Below are 16286 nucleotides of genomic sequence, written 5' to 3'. Positions count from 1 at the left end.
TTTTTCACAAAACTCCCATGGGGAAATCAGATTCTTTAACACCACTTTCAAGATTTTTCTCAAAAATAAAAATATTCTCAAATTTGGAGTGACTTCCAGTATTTCAAACAAAACTTCATGTAACTCTTTTGCTTGGCAGTTGAGTCCTGGATCATCCAGATATCCATGTTTCAGGCTTTGAAGCTATACTCTATGACAAGACATAACTGCACCTAGACAAAGTTAGATCTCCTTGAACATTCTGAAGTGGAAGGGAAACTCTCCCTGACTTTGGAAAGCCTCTGGAAGAAATTCAGTATTACATGAGGTACTCATGGTGAGAGGACAGCTCTGGTCATAGTGGATATGTGCACCATTTCCCAACAGATAAGTAAAAAATAAGTAAAATTTACAAATTTACATAGGCACCAATTAATACCTGCATAGCAGAATGTTGTCCACAAGCATCTTCTCCAGACTGAGGATTTCAAAGCCAGTGTTTTGGGAACTGCATGGGTTTGTTAGCAGGATAGTACCAGGGAATGGGATGAGCATAGCCCATGGCTTTCTCCATAATGGAATTCCAAAGACTTGGAGCCCTGTCTGCAATTCCTTCCTCAAGTGAAAATCGTGACCTCTTCCTGGCCTGTGAGGGCCTCTATTCTCTGAGGGCTTACTCTTTACTTGGCTCAGTCCCCACTGAAACCTGTCTGAGAGGGGAAAGGAGCAAACACGCTTGCTGCTGTTTCCTCACCTGCAGGTGTCTCTGTGCTATGGAAGCTTCAGGAAAGGGCATGACTTAGAGTAGCCTTTCCACTTGCAGAAAATATTGGAGATGAGATTATACTACAATACTAGAGTAAAAGGGGTCTGTTTCTAAGGGGTAGGCAAGCATTATTCCAGTATTATTATACTCTTCTCTTCATGGATAACAATATCTACCAAAGAAGAGGATCAGGTTGCTTGGATTGTGTTTGATCAAGAAAAGGAATGGGTGGTCAACCCTGAACTCTTCAAACTCAGAGGAAGGCTGGATGTCTTCTGTGTCATCTGCTGACCCAGCCTCCTCAGTGCCCTCTTCAGTGATTTCCATGTACGCCTCGTGGATGGCCTCAGATACCCTCAGGCCCTCTGCTGAAGAGATGCCAGAGAGGTTGGCCGAGGGGCTGAACAGGTCGGTCATACCCAAGGATGTCAGGACAGATGTGAGGTTATATTTCTCCTCAATCTTCATGCGTGGGAGGTACACTTTCACCTTCTTCTTTTCCATCACATTGGAACTGGTCCACTCGGCAAGTTTTTCAAAGCTGATTTTGTTCTCAAGCTGCAAAGAAAGGCAGGGAATGAAACGTGGGATGCAAATCCAACTTCTTCCTATCATTCATTTCTGTCAAGGCTATTATAAAAGTAAAACCCCAACCAGAACGGTTCCTGCAGCTCATCCTGTTGGCATCCTTCTGGTATTTTATTAATTGCCTCTCCAGTACTGCCTGTGTCACTCTCCTTTTATTCAGATTTTTACCAACTTAACACAACTCCCTTTGTCCAAGTATTCTTGTGTCTTATGAGGCACAACCCAACAGTTTCACAGCCTAGCAAATTAGTCAGCTTGTGAAAGATTGCAAAAACAAGACCATGAAAATTTACCTACAGTTGGTAGCACCTAACAAATGCAAAATCTTCTACATCTGTAATAACTCTATTTTATCATTTAAAATTACTGAAATATGAGTAATTGTTCATATATTATATACTGCATTGATTTTTCTCCTTTCTTGAGTGCAGATCGATAATTTTATAACACTGCCTGTACAGCAACATCCTCTTCTGCAGGGCTACAGCAGCACTACACTGCTTTACCTTCATTTTATAAAACTGAGCTCAGGACACTCCTAAGAGGCTCTGCCTGAGCACCTGGGCACATTTTGTGCTCCCCTGCCTGCCCAGCACAGCCGTGGGGTGGGCAGCTGCGATGTCAATGGGCAGCAAAAGATCTGACAGCAGACAAGCCCCACTGAGCCACAACTCTTCTGCTTGCCCTGCCAAGGCCATACCTGTGCCAGGCCAGAGATGTCATCAGGCAGCAGCACCAACAGGCTCAGCTCTCCGCTGGCATAGGGAAGCTCCAGGACCTTAATTTTATCTTCAGCCACTCTTCCCACTCTGAAGGTGCTGTTCTGATACATCATTTGCACGGGTCTGCTCTCTTGCTGCAAAAACAAAAAAGTGTCAGATGATGCGATGTGGGAGCAATCTTTTTCTTTGGTCAGACAAATGTACAAGGCCTTTGAAAGGATAGGACTCAATCTTCAATCATGATGCCCTTTGAGAGGAGCTGTGTCTCCATTTTTGTCTCATCTGCTGGTTTGCTCTGTCAGACACAGCTATCGTAAATCTGACAGCGAGGTACCCATGTAAATCACCCAGCCAATGCTAACAGAACTGTAAATACAACAAATACACATCTGGCCAGAAGCTGTGTCTGTGCCCCCCACCTCTGTCACATTGAAGGGCACTTCCTGCGTGTGTTCTTCTTTAAACACGATCTTCCATTTTCCTTTGAAGTAAATGGCATTCACAAGGACCAGCGCAGTCTGAGGATTAACAGAGCTTGGTTCAAGGAAATCCTGGATCTGTCCTTTAAGAAAGAGGTAGGGCACAGAGTCGTAAGTTTCATAGCAGTAGTCTTGTGTTTTAGAAGTCAATCAATATGCTGCTCCTTCACTTGACTTCTCCAAAAGTCTGCACATTGAATTAAGGTTCAGAAGGATGATTTAATAATACACTGAAAGGCTGGCACCTGGCCAGACATTTCTGCAAGAGGACAGGTAGGTTCGAGAGTGTTATAGATTCCCAGGAACATTTCTAACCAGCGCTTGGAAAAAATAAATATTTATATAGAAAAGAAGGAAAGGGAGAGGGAAGAACCAACAAAAATTTTCTCAATATGATTGTTTCTCACAATTCACTCTAGGTTTTTCCTCCCACCTCAACACAATAAGTGCACACAGGCTTCTGAATCATTTCTTTCCCTCCATCAGTTTAGTATGCCTTACTTTCTCCCCTGGAAACCCATTTCTTACCTATCCAGCACATCCTTGTAAAAATATGCCAATATTCTAGAGATTCTGGGAGTAACCTTGCATGAGTTAATCTCTCCAGATACAAAAAAGAGTGCATATATAATGTGCATATTAAGTGTGCATATCATGGCACCTCTACCTTTGCCAGATGTATTTAAAACACTCTGTCACTGCCACACAGGTGCAATAGTCATCCCTTTCCACAGAAAATATCCACTAATGGGAACAGGAAGAGGAAATGTCTCCTTTAATGTTTAGTCCTTTCAGAAATTGCTAAAATACAGTTGTATTTTAAAAATATGTTAAATACATTTTAAAATATGTTAAAATACAATTGTATTTTATACAGGCAGGAGTATATCTCATAGTCTTGTTGGACTTACCATTTGTCTGATTTTTCACCCAGGAATTAATGCGCTGTCTGGCTTGATTTGATGCTGTTTTGAAATTGACCATTTCTAGACCAGATCTGTACAGTTTCTTCACACATTTTAAGTAGATCTGTAAAGACACCAATTAATTGTAGCTAGTGAACTAGTAATTTTTTAGAAACAATATGAAAGTAACATAAAATATGACTAATAAGATTTTTATATTGATGTCATGGTTAAGGTGTTCTCGTTGCTTACTTCCTGAAAGAATTTGCTAAAACTGGACCAGAAAAATTATTTTGTTTCATGATAATTTCAGATTTGACATCTTTAGTATGTGACCAGTTTAGAGCATGTATTAAAAATGTTTTAGAATTTCTGTAAGAAAGCCTGATCCAAACCCCCTGTTTTCAGGTTAATTTTACACTGCTTTATCATCTTTAAGTCCACTTCCTTTTATCAAAGCATTTTCCTTATTTTTAAACATAAGAAGTTCCTTTGATTTAGAATATTTGTATTTTTTTGTTTTGAAAATGTGAAAGAAAGATTTTGACACTTTCAAAATTTGGTTTTGAGGTGAGTTTTCAAGTGAAGAAATATGCTAAAGTCAAATTATTTTCTGAAAAAAACTCCAACAACCAGGTAAAATTAAATGCTTTGGGGGAGCAAGTGGGGATTGAGGAGTTACATTACTAATAATTTTTTTATTACTCCATTCATTTTTTAATAGGGCCATATTTTTGCTTCAAAATATTTTCTATTCTAGACTGTTGCCAGGGCCATGGCAAAGGGAAAAACCATGTAAATCCACAACCAGTAGGGACTATTGGATTAACTGGTCACCTACTCTGGCCAGTCCTCCTGGATTAGAGAATTTTACAGGGTTTAGCAAGAGATCACTTACCGGTAGGACCTGACTTGTCTTCTCAGCATAGAGTCTGTTGGCAATGTGCAGTGAATAATTGGCTTCTGGTGCAGTGATATCAGAGAGAATTTCTTTAAACAGTAGGTGGATATTCACAGACTTGCCACACTGAGTTGTTGATAAGAAGACAGAAAAATATAGCTTTTAGGTTATTTTATGAGAAAGAGGATTATTTATAAGGTACAAATAACATGGGAAAACACACAGTGTTTGGACATTTGCAAATGAACATGTACTAGATCTAAGAGTTCCATGGGAGGGATGTTCAGTATAAGCAGCTAATGGTGTATAATTCATTCACAGCCCTATTACGCCACTCATTCTAGAAGTTAATTATTGAAATTGGTGACTTTTCATAGGTACAAAGCCTCTACATCCCAGGCACTTCTTGCATTTTCATGGCATTTTTTGCAGAAGCTGCAGATGGAAGAAGAGAGCTAGATGGCAAGGGAGTCAGGAAGTGTTTTGTAATACAGTGAAAAAATGGATCACCTGTCTCAAGTTCCAAGAATGGTGACACAGGCTAAAAGCATGTAAGAAAGCTGCACAGTGATAAACAGTAGATGGGACTTTATTTTTGAGAATAATTGTGGTGAACAGCTGATCTCTAAATGCTTAATGCGTCCCTAAATGCTCTAGCTTTTTTTCTTTGTTAAAAAAAAAAAAAAAAAAAAGGTCTCATCTTTTTTTTACGTCCCACCTTGTGTTTTGGATCCCAAGTAAATGGGGACACACCAGGTTCCAAGCCACCAGGTGGCTTTTGATATCTTTACAGAGGCAGCAGATTAACATGGACAGAAGTTTACAGGTGGTATCAAGGTACTGGGACCCCTCATGGTTCTCTCAGGGTAGCAGTGGGAATTGGAGGCTGGAAAAGTCCCTGTAGCTTTGTAAGAGTGTGGTTACTTTCCATCCTTTGGGGATTCTAGGCTCTTTTCTGCTGTCCCACTTTGGAGTCTCAGCTGCAATCTGCCTACTGTACCCCAGCTTCAGGTACTGAGACCCTTTCAAGGGCTGCAGCCCAGCAGCACTTGCAGGTGTGGAGTTCATTTACACCAAAATGTATCCTGGTGCCCAAAGCACCCTATCCTGTCCTGTCACGTGCAATATGTGCAGCCTGTCTTCTTTTTCTGGTGATGTTTTGGGGTTTTTTTGTGTTCATTTTGGGTGGTTTTTGTTTGTTTGTTTTTGTTGGTGTTTGTTGGCTTGGCATTTTTTTTTGTTGCTGTTGTTCTTTGGGTTTTGGTGGTTTGTTGTATTTTTTTTTAACTTACATCTCTTAAATTAAGAGAATTAGCTCAAGTTTGGCAAGGTGTTGAAACTACTAAAAGCACTATCAGAACAGTCTATTCTCAGGAAAAGAATGTGAAAGAGAAATCAATGTACCTTAGATTTCTGTACCTTGGTCTGGATACTTCCAAGTCCTGCAATTTTGTCAAAGTGAAGAACCTGCAATTGAAAGTAGAAATTAGGTATGTGAAGTCCACTGTCAGTCACTGATATTTGTGCTAAAACTGTAGGTTTTCAAAACTAAGCAAGTCTGATTAGCACAAAGATAAGCTGAGAAATTTCATGTGAGCTTTAAACCAGGCACTACTGAAAATTTGTGATTGTGATCTTCAGCTTAGGTCCCTTTTTTTCCAGTTAATGGCATTGTCCATAAATCAGCTACAGCCTTACAGCATTGTATTTATAACTATGACTCTTGTTTTCCGAATGTTTCATCTTTTGTGTGTCTCAAGTTGTCCTTTCCACCTGGAAGGAATCGGGCCTCTGAGATAATATAGGCTGAAGCTAGAGACCTGCCTTAACCATCCTCCAAAACTGCTCTTTCTTAATGAAAACCAAAGGTGGTTCTTGCACTTCGTGGGGAAATGCAAGTGAAAAGTAGCTCCCGAATATGGAAAGCCATTTTTTGCTAGGCAGGTTTGGAAGATATAAATGGGTAATCTGCTGCCTCTTTGAAAGGGATCAAAGAGAGTTTGTACCCATTTATGTAACTTACCTTCTCCATCTGATACTCAGTGTTATTTCTTGCTCCCAGATAGACCATGGCCAAGGCTGCAATCATGCTCAAGGGGCAATAAAAGATGTTGTCGTTGGGATGGTGAAGTTTCACCTCTTTGAATACATCAAAACAAAATTCTGCATTTGCTGCACTGATGGAGCCCATTGTGAAATCAGTGTTTCCTAAAGCAAACAGAAATATGACTTTATGGTCACAACATGTAGTGCTTGTTTTAAAGAGTATTGCCAATATCCCACAAACTGCCAGTTCATTGCTGGTTTTGTGATGCTGAAGCAGTGAATGATGTGAAGCCTACAAATTCTGTCATCATTAGAAATATTGTAGCTCCTGATCCATTTACATACAAACATTTGTTTGTTTCCTTTCAACAAGATCCTATCAGCAAAATAGTACCTTCTACTTGCCTTTTAGGAAATAGAAAGTTTCATCCACCCTTCAATATGATAAACATTGAATGAGTTTTCCTGTGGCCATCCAGAGGGCTCTGAATGGTGTTTGAGGCAATGCAAATGATTTAATTTAATTTGTTCTGTGGCTGCTCTCAGTCTTTAAATCAAATGTAGTCAACTCCCTACACTCTTTGTGTACTTCTCACTGTTGCTTAATACAACCAGCCATAAATTTGGAAGTTGCTTTTCTGTAGTTTATAGCAATAATACAAGCTGTAACACAGCTGCTTGGATGTTGGTATATAAATTTAGGGTTTTCTTGTGGTCCTGTTTCAGACATTTAATCACTACTGATGCTTTTTAGCACAATCATGCATATCTATATATATATATGTATATATGTATGTATTTACATATATCTAAATATATATATATATATAATAAATGGGTTTTGTCAGGGAGTGAGATTGAGAAAAGAGAAATGTCTTTACTCCCAATTATAAGAATTATAAAATGATAGTTTTTAATGTGACAACAGGTTTTAAATGAAAAAGAACTATTTCTAGTCAGTGCTGTGGTGCACTAGCCACATATTTTGCCCAGTGATAAGTATTTGACAGTGAAACAGTATAAGATATAATGAGAAGGCAAGGTAAAATTACTGTATATGCTGTCTTTTCACATACCTGTCTTGTACTTACCTTAAGATTCTTAAACATAATATAATTTTTTTTCCATCTTAAAGAATATAAATTAGAAATTACATTTTCTTGGAGAAATACTTACCCCACAAACTTCAAAGAGGCATGTAATAACCCAGCTTGCCAGGTGCAGCTAAACAGCTCCCTGAACTCTTGGTGATATATAGAGCAAGTCTTTGAGACACTCCCACTGTTGCCTTCAAGGAGTCATCTTCAAACACTGCCTTTTGTCACGATTCATTGCACCTTGAAACATTGAGCAGGACAGTGTTAAGCTGGTATTCTATCTGCAGCAAGTCAACTTTATTTATTACATAAAACCTGATTTAAAAATGAATTATTTAAGCTTTTGCTGTAAACCCCTCTTCTCCTCAGGGGTGAGGTGCTCTCAGTGCTGAAGGCACTCTAACACAGTACTCCCACCAGTCATGAAGGGAAGGGTGGATGCTGGGCTAACTGCTGAACATCTGGTAGACATGCAACAACTCACTACAACATCTGTGCAGTGACAGAGAGAAGTTCCTCAAGAATGATGGCCATCTGACCTTGCCAAAATAATGTAATTCCAAGTAAAGCCAGCTGCAGGATGGTCATTCTATTGGGAGGGGTTTGAAATGGATGGGGTTTTTTTCCATGTTAGAACAAACTCAAAACTTCCTGTGTAGTTTTCAAGACTGAAAGGGTTTTGGTCTGACAAAATGCAGAAATATATTCCTGGAGTGCAGACTGGTGTGGTGTATGGCTGGTACTTGTTACAATCACAGCCACATCCATTTCTCAACCTAGGTGAGCCTACAGTATTTTACCTGAGGCCAAACTACGAGAGTCTATAGCATAGGCATGCAGGAAGAGGGGAGAAAAGCTCCGAGGAGAAAGCACATTTTGCTAAAACCTCATTTTGATGAAAACATTTAGAGCAACAATGTTGAGATGACTTAAAAGCCTGAAGATGGGCATGGAAGAGGAAAAGATTTGAGGGACAGTTGGGAATTACATATTTTCTGGGCTGTAAGCCTGACCCCAGAGTATTCAGGTATTCAGATATTAATTTAAACCAGCCAGTGGTATTTAAAGAATGACTAAGAGTCAGCTTTTAATTTTCATTCTGTGCAGGTCATGGCACAGGCCATTCCCATAGATCTTCCATACCTTGTAACTATGGCAGGTGAACAAACTACAGAATCTGTCTGCAGGAACATTCATGGTCTGTTAGACAACCATAATGCACAATATAAAATATAATTCAATTGTAACAAGCTATTACTCTTTATTAAATAACAGACTTGATGAGCAGTAAAGAAACAAATCTGGGTTCTGCAAAGTCCATAGGGGTGGATAATAGAAATCCAAATTTGTATGTGTTAAGTCACAGCATAGAGCAGTAAGGGCCTGTGTGAAAAGGAAAGGGGGCTGCTTTACCCTTAACAGTGTTCTTTGCCTTGCTGAAATGCAGGGATGTATGTGCAGAGCCTGATAATTGAAGTGGTTTTTAGTTTCCACATTTAGAATGGGGATATTATAGCAGCAATGAGGATGGGAAAATATGAAGATAAGGAGTTTCCTCTGATGCTGGCATGAACAAGGAGACCAAGGAGATGGGAAAGCAGCTCTTTCCAACATTTCTCTGCTCTTATTTTCACATGTAATTTTGTCTGGTTGCTCAGGAGCTGCTGAACAGTGTTTGAGAGTGGTGTTTGCTTGTGCTTTTGGATGGCCTCTCTGTCTGGATGACACATACCGTGTACACTGTACTGTGCCTGAGTGTCTTTCTGACCGAGACCATAAGGAACCAGGATTTCCTACTACAAAACCTACTACCAGCTATATTTTGAGGAAAATAAACATTAATCTTCTTCATGGGGTGGGGGGGGGGAAGGTGAGGGACAGGGTGGAGTGTGACTCAAAGCTGCCCTCTTTGGCTTTTTCTGTGACAATCCAAAAATCTTCCTTTGCCCTTCTTGCCTATCTATCGCAAAGCTTTTGAAGATATAATAAAAAATTATGTTGTACATAGGTACTAAGAAACTGTTTAAAGGAAAGCACAGTTTCAGAGAAAACTGAGATCTGCAACCATCAGAGAGAATAAAGTTCAGTGGCAATGTGAATATGTAAGGAGTTATTCCGTTAATCAGACTGTGGGAAAACACAGATCTTTCTTTTGTGGGAAAAATGTGTGTTACCTTTTCATGGATCCTCATGCAAAAACTATTTGACATCTTTTGCTTTGCTTTTTTACCAGTCTACACTTTTGTAGGCTGTCATGGTGGCGTGGTTTGACATTTAGCATGGAGCATGTCTCTGGGGATGAGGCAGTGGAATGCCCTTCAGGGCTATGTCTGCTCCAGGCACCATTTGGAGTTTCCAGATTTTCTCTGCTCTGCGAGCTCTATTGCTTGGCATCAAACTTTTACAAACTACAGTTTCCCACAGGAGAAGCATTTGCTGCCAGAGTGGAGGGTTTACTTCCTATTTTTAAGTAAACATCCACGATTTTGTGGGAGCACTGCCCTCCACAGCAGGAGCTGCTGCCACTACACTAGCAGCAGGAGGCTACTTTCCAGCCTCTGGTGTTTTCACCACATTTTTTTCATGTCTTGTAGATTAAAATGGCAATAAGGAAAAAAGATTGCATTAGGAGAAGGGGTTTTTTAATTATAATTTATACTGTATTTTGTTGCAGGTTCTGAATTATCTAGATATTCCTGAAGTAACTTTTTGGGGTTTTTTTTAATTACAATATGAAGTTACTTCTGCTGTAGTAAACTAAGTGACATCTTGTTTCAGCCACACCTTCTTTGCTCACACACAAAATTCCTGTTGTAAGACTTGTGCTTTTTGAGATAATATATAAAAGCACTTGCCTTTATCACTTTAATGCTTTTTCTTATACATTTTATCTGAAAATATATAGGCCTGATTGTGCAAGCTAATAAATTCTAATACTGTTCATTTCACTTTTTTTCTTCTAACCTAAGTAATTTTAATTGGAGACAAACCAGATATCACAGAATTCCAATGGCAGTTGTTGAAAAATATGTATAGCTGTTTTTTGAATACTTTGTTTATCAAAGAGCTAAGAGCATGTGTTTTGTGTTCTCTTACCAGATAATTGGTATGAAAACTGTGTCTCTACAGGTAATTTTAGTATTACAGGCTGTATTTCATACTGCAATTGCAGCCATATGAAGCATCTCCAGACTATAATGGGTCTGCTTTATTCAGCAGTTCAATTTGTGTTGAGTACTGTAATTTACTGTAATTTTTCCTGCATATCTCAGCATTTGGAAGAGCCCTTTGAATCATCAGTACAATGGTACTAGTATGCTCCCAGTGTTTACCTTCGTCCCATCAGTGAGTAACAGGGAAAGGAGAAGTGAGTCATCAAAGCTGGAATATTTTTCCCATAAAAGCAAGTATTCTTCATGTATCTGTGGATTTTGGACGTTACCTTCTGCCAGACTGGGCAGGCTGCTCCCTTCTTGTGACCCTGTGCTATTCCTTCCCACCACCTACTCCACAACATCCAGGAGGTGGTTTAGGGAACTAGATCATAAGCAAGAAAATTAACTTTACCAGAAATTTTCCTCTTGATTTGCTTCCCAGAGAACTGCTCATCCCCAAGTCAGGCAACTAATAGTGGTCATGTAAAAGAGGGAGAAGATTCATAGTTCATGTACCCTAATGTTGAATTATCCAGTGCCTAATCTCAGCATGGGGAATATTTAAAAGTGGGAGGTAGACTTCAGTGTCATTTACATTTTTGGAAAGGATTACCATTATTTTTACTTACTGTATTAGACTATTCCTCTGTTCACTTAATTCTACTACATTTACTATTCTACTACATTTACTTTACTGTGCAGACTACTACATTTACTATTTAGTTTGCAATGGGTTTATCATGATAAATAGTAGTAATAATAATAAATAATAAACACAGACTACCTATTTAAAAGCCATCACTATAGATTTTTTTTTATGTTAATGATTAATAAAATAGCTGGAACAAGAAACTCATGCTATCTGAGGCCCAAACAAAGCTGGCTCTTAGAAGTGAGAATGGCTGATCACTACTCAAAGTTTAATGTGGGAATTATGTGTCTCATTCCCAGCCATCACAGAGCAGGCCTTGTCAGAAAATTGTTCCATTATTCTGAAACCCAGGTTTTGTTATTTGGGAGTTTATGAGGAAGTTGGAGAACTTGGTCACACATACAGGGTTTTTCACCAAAAAAAAAAAAAAAAAAAAAAAAAAAAAAAACACACAATGGGTCTGCCCTTCTTGAGAGCAAGCAAAATTATGCCAGAAAATCTTCTGTCTTCTGTGCTCTCTGAGAATAAACCCTGAGAGCTCCACTTTGAAACACTGCCCCCAGTCAGTATTTAATAGGAGACTCCAGGAGAATATTGAGAATATTGTGATGCTCCCCTGTAAAGTGATATTTTCCTTGAGACCTTAGGTAGGTAAGGCTAAAAGAGACCAAGTAGCTGAGGTTATGCTTTTAACACAGATCCCTATCCTCCTGTCTACTTCATGTGAGAGAAGGTATCACTTATCTTCAGGGCACTAAACTCATGGGCTTATTGGATCTCTACTGCATTAGGAAAGGCTCAAAGTAAAAATTTCTTTTTTACTCTCAGATATCTCTAGAGGACTACAGTGTTTTGGCAAATACCTCACAGAGCATTTTAAGGTAGATGTCATTTTCATGAGGCCTCCTAAAAGTAAAATATGCCTATGATTCATGGGGTTTAGGGTTTTTTCTTTAATTTGGGTCTTCTCAGATAGTCTTTTTATTTACAGCAAACCAGACTTTAGGACAAAGTCTAGAGAAATGTCTTTTGTTTTGTCTTTTATCCTTATTGCTTGCCAATGGGATGCAAATGGGGAGAAAGATCTAATTTCCAATACAACCTCCGCTTAAGGAGAGGAATATCTTCCAAAGAAGAGAATGGTGTTGGTTTGGTTGTGTCTGATGAAGAAGAGGAATGGACGGTCAGCTCTGAACTCACAGGTTACTGGGCAACACAGAGGCATTGCAAGAAGCCCCATGGAACAACCTGCTTCGGTGCCCTCTTCATTGACTTCCACAATTGTCTTCTGGATGGCCTTGGACACAACCAAGCCGCCTTTCATAGAGATTCCTGACAAATCAGCTTTTCCCCAGTCAAAAACATTCATTACTCCCATCTCCTGGAGAGTGCTGTTGAGAACATAACTTTCCTCCATCTTGAACTGGGGCAGGTACACCTTCACTCTCAGTGGTTGCATCGTAGCCGAGCTGGTCCATTCTGCGAGTTTTTCGTAGGTGAGGGCACATTCAAGCTGTAAGGAGTAATGAGTGGCACCATAATGAATGCAAGGAAAGGAAGTTCAGTTTTTCCCACTTGTCTTCTGACCACACTGGAGCAATGCTAAAGCATTGCTCTCTATGTATGTTACTAGAGAGAAAATGAAGTGTTACCTGTTCTAGGCCAGTAAAGTCCTCACAGTCATCTTCAGGAAGAAGAATGAACATGCTCAGTTCATTATTGAAGTATTGGAGCTCTATGACTTTTGTTTTCAGTTCCTCTATGATGGCCATGTTAAAATATCCTTCTTGAAACATCATCTGCACTTTCCTTCTCTCATTCTGGAATACATGAAACAAATTAAATGGAAAATACAGAAATTATCACCCTGGTTTTAATTGGTTTCAGCACTGAGCTTAGAGTTCTTATTTAAACTGGTCATGGGTTTAATATACTTGTAGCATTGATATGTTCCTCTCAACTGTAGTCCCAATTAAGTTAACCATTTTAGAAGCATAAAAACTACATTTCTCTTTCTAATGGTGCCAAATTACTTCACTCACAACTTCCTCATTACATCTTTCTTTTTTCTGGTATGTCAGATGAGGAAACTGATATATCTTATGCAACCATAAATTAAATTCCTCATGAATAATGTATACATTCCCCTGAGACAATTTGTCTTTAATACTTTTTTTTCCCAAAAGCACACACTGTTCTGTTCATAAATAGTAGCAGAGAAGCAGAATCATCACTTTCAATCTCAACAGCAGACTATTTTTGAAAGAGCACCCTTAGTTGCAAAATCCCGAACAAAGTCAGTGCATGTGCTCAGTGGATTTGGTCCAAGGATCTCAGCTGCACAAGAACCTCTTTCTGATGTGAATTGGTACAAACATTTAGATATTTGGTTAGGAAAACAGAGAGAAATACAACCTTCTATTGTTCCCACTTAAGACCACTGACAAATGTCTTGGGATAACAGAGAGGAGAAAAGCCCCCATCTGTTATTACAGGACACATCTGACCTCCATCCCCCAGCTGCTTCAGCTCCTGCCCGCACTGTACCTTGTTCAGGTGGAAATACGCTTCCTTAGTGTCTTCTTTTTTAAATTCTACTGCCCACTTTCCTTTAAAATATATAGCATTGACCAGGACAAGTACAGTCGAGGGATCAATAAAACCAGCAGCAAATAGGTCTTTGATTTTACCTTTAAAAATAATGAATTAAGACAAATTATTACTTTGTTCTGGCAATCAGCTGACTTTGACTATTAATAGTTATTTCTTTTAAACTGACAAGTAGTATAATGCTGTCAGACAAATGACAAATACTTATGTACAGCTTTGGAACCAAGGAACTCAAGGCATTTTTGTCCCCCTTACTACATTTGTTTCCTATCGAAAAGAAAAAAATAGTACAGGTGTTTAATATATAAAAATCTTGCTATCTTTGGAAAAAAAGTAGAGAGGGATAAGTAAATGGTTCAATTGCAAACCAAAAAACCTGCACATTTTGTCTTTACCTTTTGTTTCATTTTCAACCCAGAAGTTAATTTTGTCTCTGACTTCTTCTTCAGTGTATTTAAAATTTACTGGTTCCAGTTCTGCTCGATAGAATTTCTTTGTGGAATCCAAGTATTGCTGGAAAGTACAAATTGCAGAAGTTTATTGCAATTGATGATTTTTATAAGATAGATAATTCCATGGCTTCAGGATAGTTCCATGTAGTAGATCAGCAAGAAAGAAATTGGTAAAAAAGGCATATGTCCCTCTGTGCTTCATGATGGAAAACATTCTGCTGAGCTCCCCACTCCAAGGAGCTGTTACAAGGGAGACCACAGTGGCTTACCTGGAAGAATGGATAAGTGATTTCTCCAAAGAGCCTGTTGGCAATGGTGAGACAGCAGCCTGGTCCAGGTTCACTGACTTCAGCCAACAGAGCCTGGAACTGGGAATGGACTCCTTCATCTTCTTCACACTTCAAACAGGAAAACAGATGTTTCGTGGTAGGCTTGATCTTTCCTATGCAAAGTTGGACCTGAGGGTGAATTGCAGCCTCTCTCTGCATGCAAAATCCTACTCCACCCAGCTGATTCAGACACTGGAATAAATGCACCAGGACACCACCTCCTACTCCCCCTGTGCCACGTGCAGAATGACAAAACAGTTCCCCTTCAGCCCACACCTGTTCACCTCCAAACCACACTGTTTCTTATGGTGGTGTCCCTGTGCACGCTGTGCAAAAGGCTGCTGGCTTAGACTGGGAGAAGCAAGCTCCAAGGTGCCTTTGGCATGCTCTGTAGGCAAATCTTTGCAGGTGGCAATTGAAGCACATATCACATTTTAGATTGGCACTGCTGTTTTGGTTAGCAACCCACAATGAGAAGGCTCAGCTGTTGAAATGCGTGATCTCACAAGACCCCTTAAATAACTAATAAAGGAATTGTAATAAGCAGGTTGGCAAATCTAGATGGAGAGGCTGATCAGCCCTGCTGTGCTTTCTGATTAAGTGATTGTCTTCAAGGAAAAAGGCTGACAAACTGGCTCCTGTTGATTCAGCTCAGAGCTGCAATTGTGTCTTACCTCCATAGAAGGGTATCTGTTTTCCTGTCTTGTACTGCTCAAAACTTCTCTGAAATGAAAGACCTGCAATGTAAATGTTGGGTGAATGCAGAGCAGTGAAGGTACTTCAGAGCTAAAGCAGTGTTGCAAGCCCGTCCCAAAACACAGCCAGACACAGGCCCTGCAGAAGGGCCCCTTTGCTCTTTACCATAAAATCATTTCAAGTGAACAAATAGTTTTAGGAGGTGGTGAGTGCATGAAATCTTTGAAATCTTTCTATATGAGAAAGGAGGCTTTGGGTGTCTAGAGAAGGCAAAAAACCACATTAAAGGTAAGGAACTCTTCTGTGCTCTAAGAGTGAAGTGCTTTCTTTAGCACTGATGTATTCATTGAACAGTCAATTCAATAATAATGCTTAGTCTGAAGAAGTTTGGTATTAGGAACAGCATAATGTATTTTTAAAAGGGCTTTCTGTGTGCATCAGCCCTTTAGATGTTTAGGAATGGATCAGATGGCACAATCAGCCTCTTGGCTCATATCTTGCCAGCGTTCCCTTTTTAGAGCAAAGCCCTACCTTCTCAATCTGCTCGAGTGTGCTGCCCCTGGCTCCAAGGACAACCATTCCAAAGGCAGCTGACAGACTTAGTGGGGAGAAGAAGATGTTTTCATTTCTTTTTCGTTTGTTCAGCTCTCTGAAAAAGTCAAGACAGAACTTGGCATTGGCTGCGCTGAGAGAGCACATTGTGGCACTGTGATCACCTGAAACAAAGGTAAAAATAATTTCAGTTTCTCATCCTTACATCTGCTATGTTTAGATGCTCTGGTAAGGTTTTTTGCAATAGCTTGGCTGAATTATTCAGTACTTCATGGAAATTCCCTGTTCATTACATTTAGGATTTCACAACGAATCTGAAAATCAGCACCCTGAATTGCAGAAGAAACACATTTCCAG

At 39.5% G+C, this 16286-nt stretch overlaps 2 protein-coding genes across 2 annotated transcripts; both read right to left on the bottom strand.

Moving 5' to 3' along the window:
- Positions 1-901: 901 nt before the first annotated feature.
- LOC121358115 (ovalbumin-like) lies at positions 902-7658 on the bottom strand. The gene is made up of 8 exons (XM_041476038.1): positions 7563-7658; positions 6364-6548; positions 5760-5807; positions 4338-4466; positions 3446-3563; positions 2475-2617; positions 2034-2189; positions 902-1303 (listed from the first exon to the last, which is right to left on the bottom strand). Exons 2-8 carry the CDS (start codon positions 6529-6531, stop codon positions 902-904), a joined length of 1164 nt encoding a protein of 387 aa, XP_041331972.1. The 5' UTR covers positions 6532-6548; positions 7563-7658.
- Positions 7659-12398: 4740 nt separating this feature from the next.
- LOC121358038 (leukocyte elastase inhibitor A-like) lies at positions 12399-16076 on the bottom strand. The gene is made up of 6 exons (XM_041475884.1): positions 15909-16076; positions 14622-14750; positions 14296-14413; positions 13838-13980; positions 12943-13110; positions 12399-12803 (listed from the first exon to the last, which is right to left on the bottom strand). Exons 1-6 carry the CDS (start codon positions 16074-16076, stop codon positions 12399-12401), a joined length of 1131 nt encoding a protein of 376 aa, XP_041331818.1.
- Positions 16077-16286: the final 210 nt, after the last annotated feature.

The sequence above is a fragment of the Pyrgilauda ruficollis genome, unplaced genomic scaffold, assembly GCF_017590135.1.
Source record: "Pyrgilauda ruficollis isolate IOZ18807 unplaced genomic scaffold, ASM1759013v1 scaffold37, whole genome shotgun sequence".
Taxonomy (NCBI): Eukaryota; Metazoa; Chordata; class Aves; order Passeriformes; family Passeridae; genus Pyrgilauda; species Pyrgilauda ruficollis.
The sequence above is the reverse complement of the archived record's forward strand: the minus strand, read 5'-3'. Positions and strand labels throughout refer to the sequence as shown.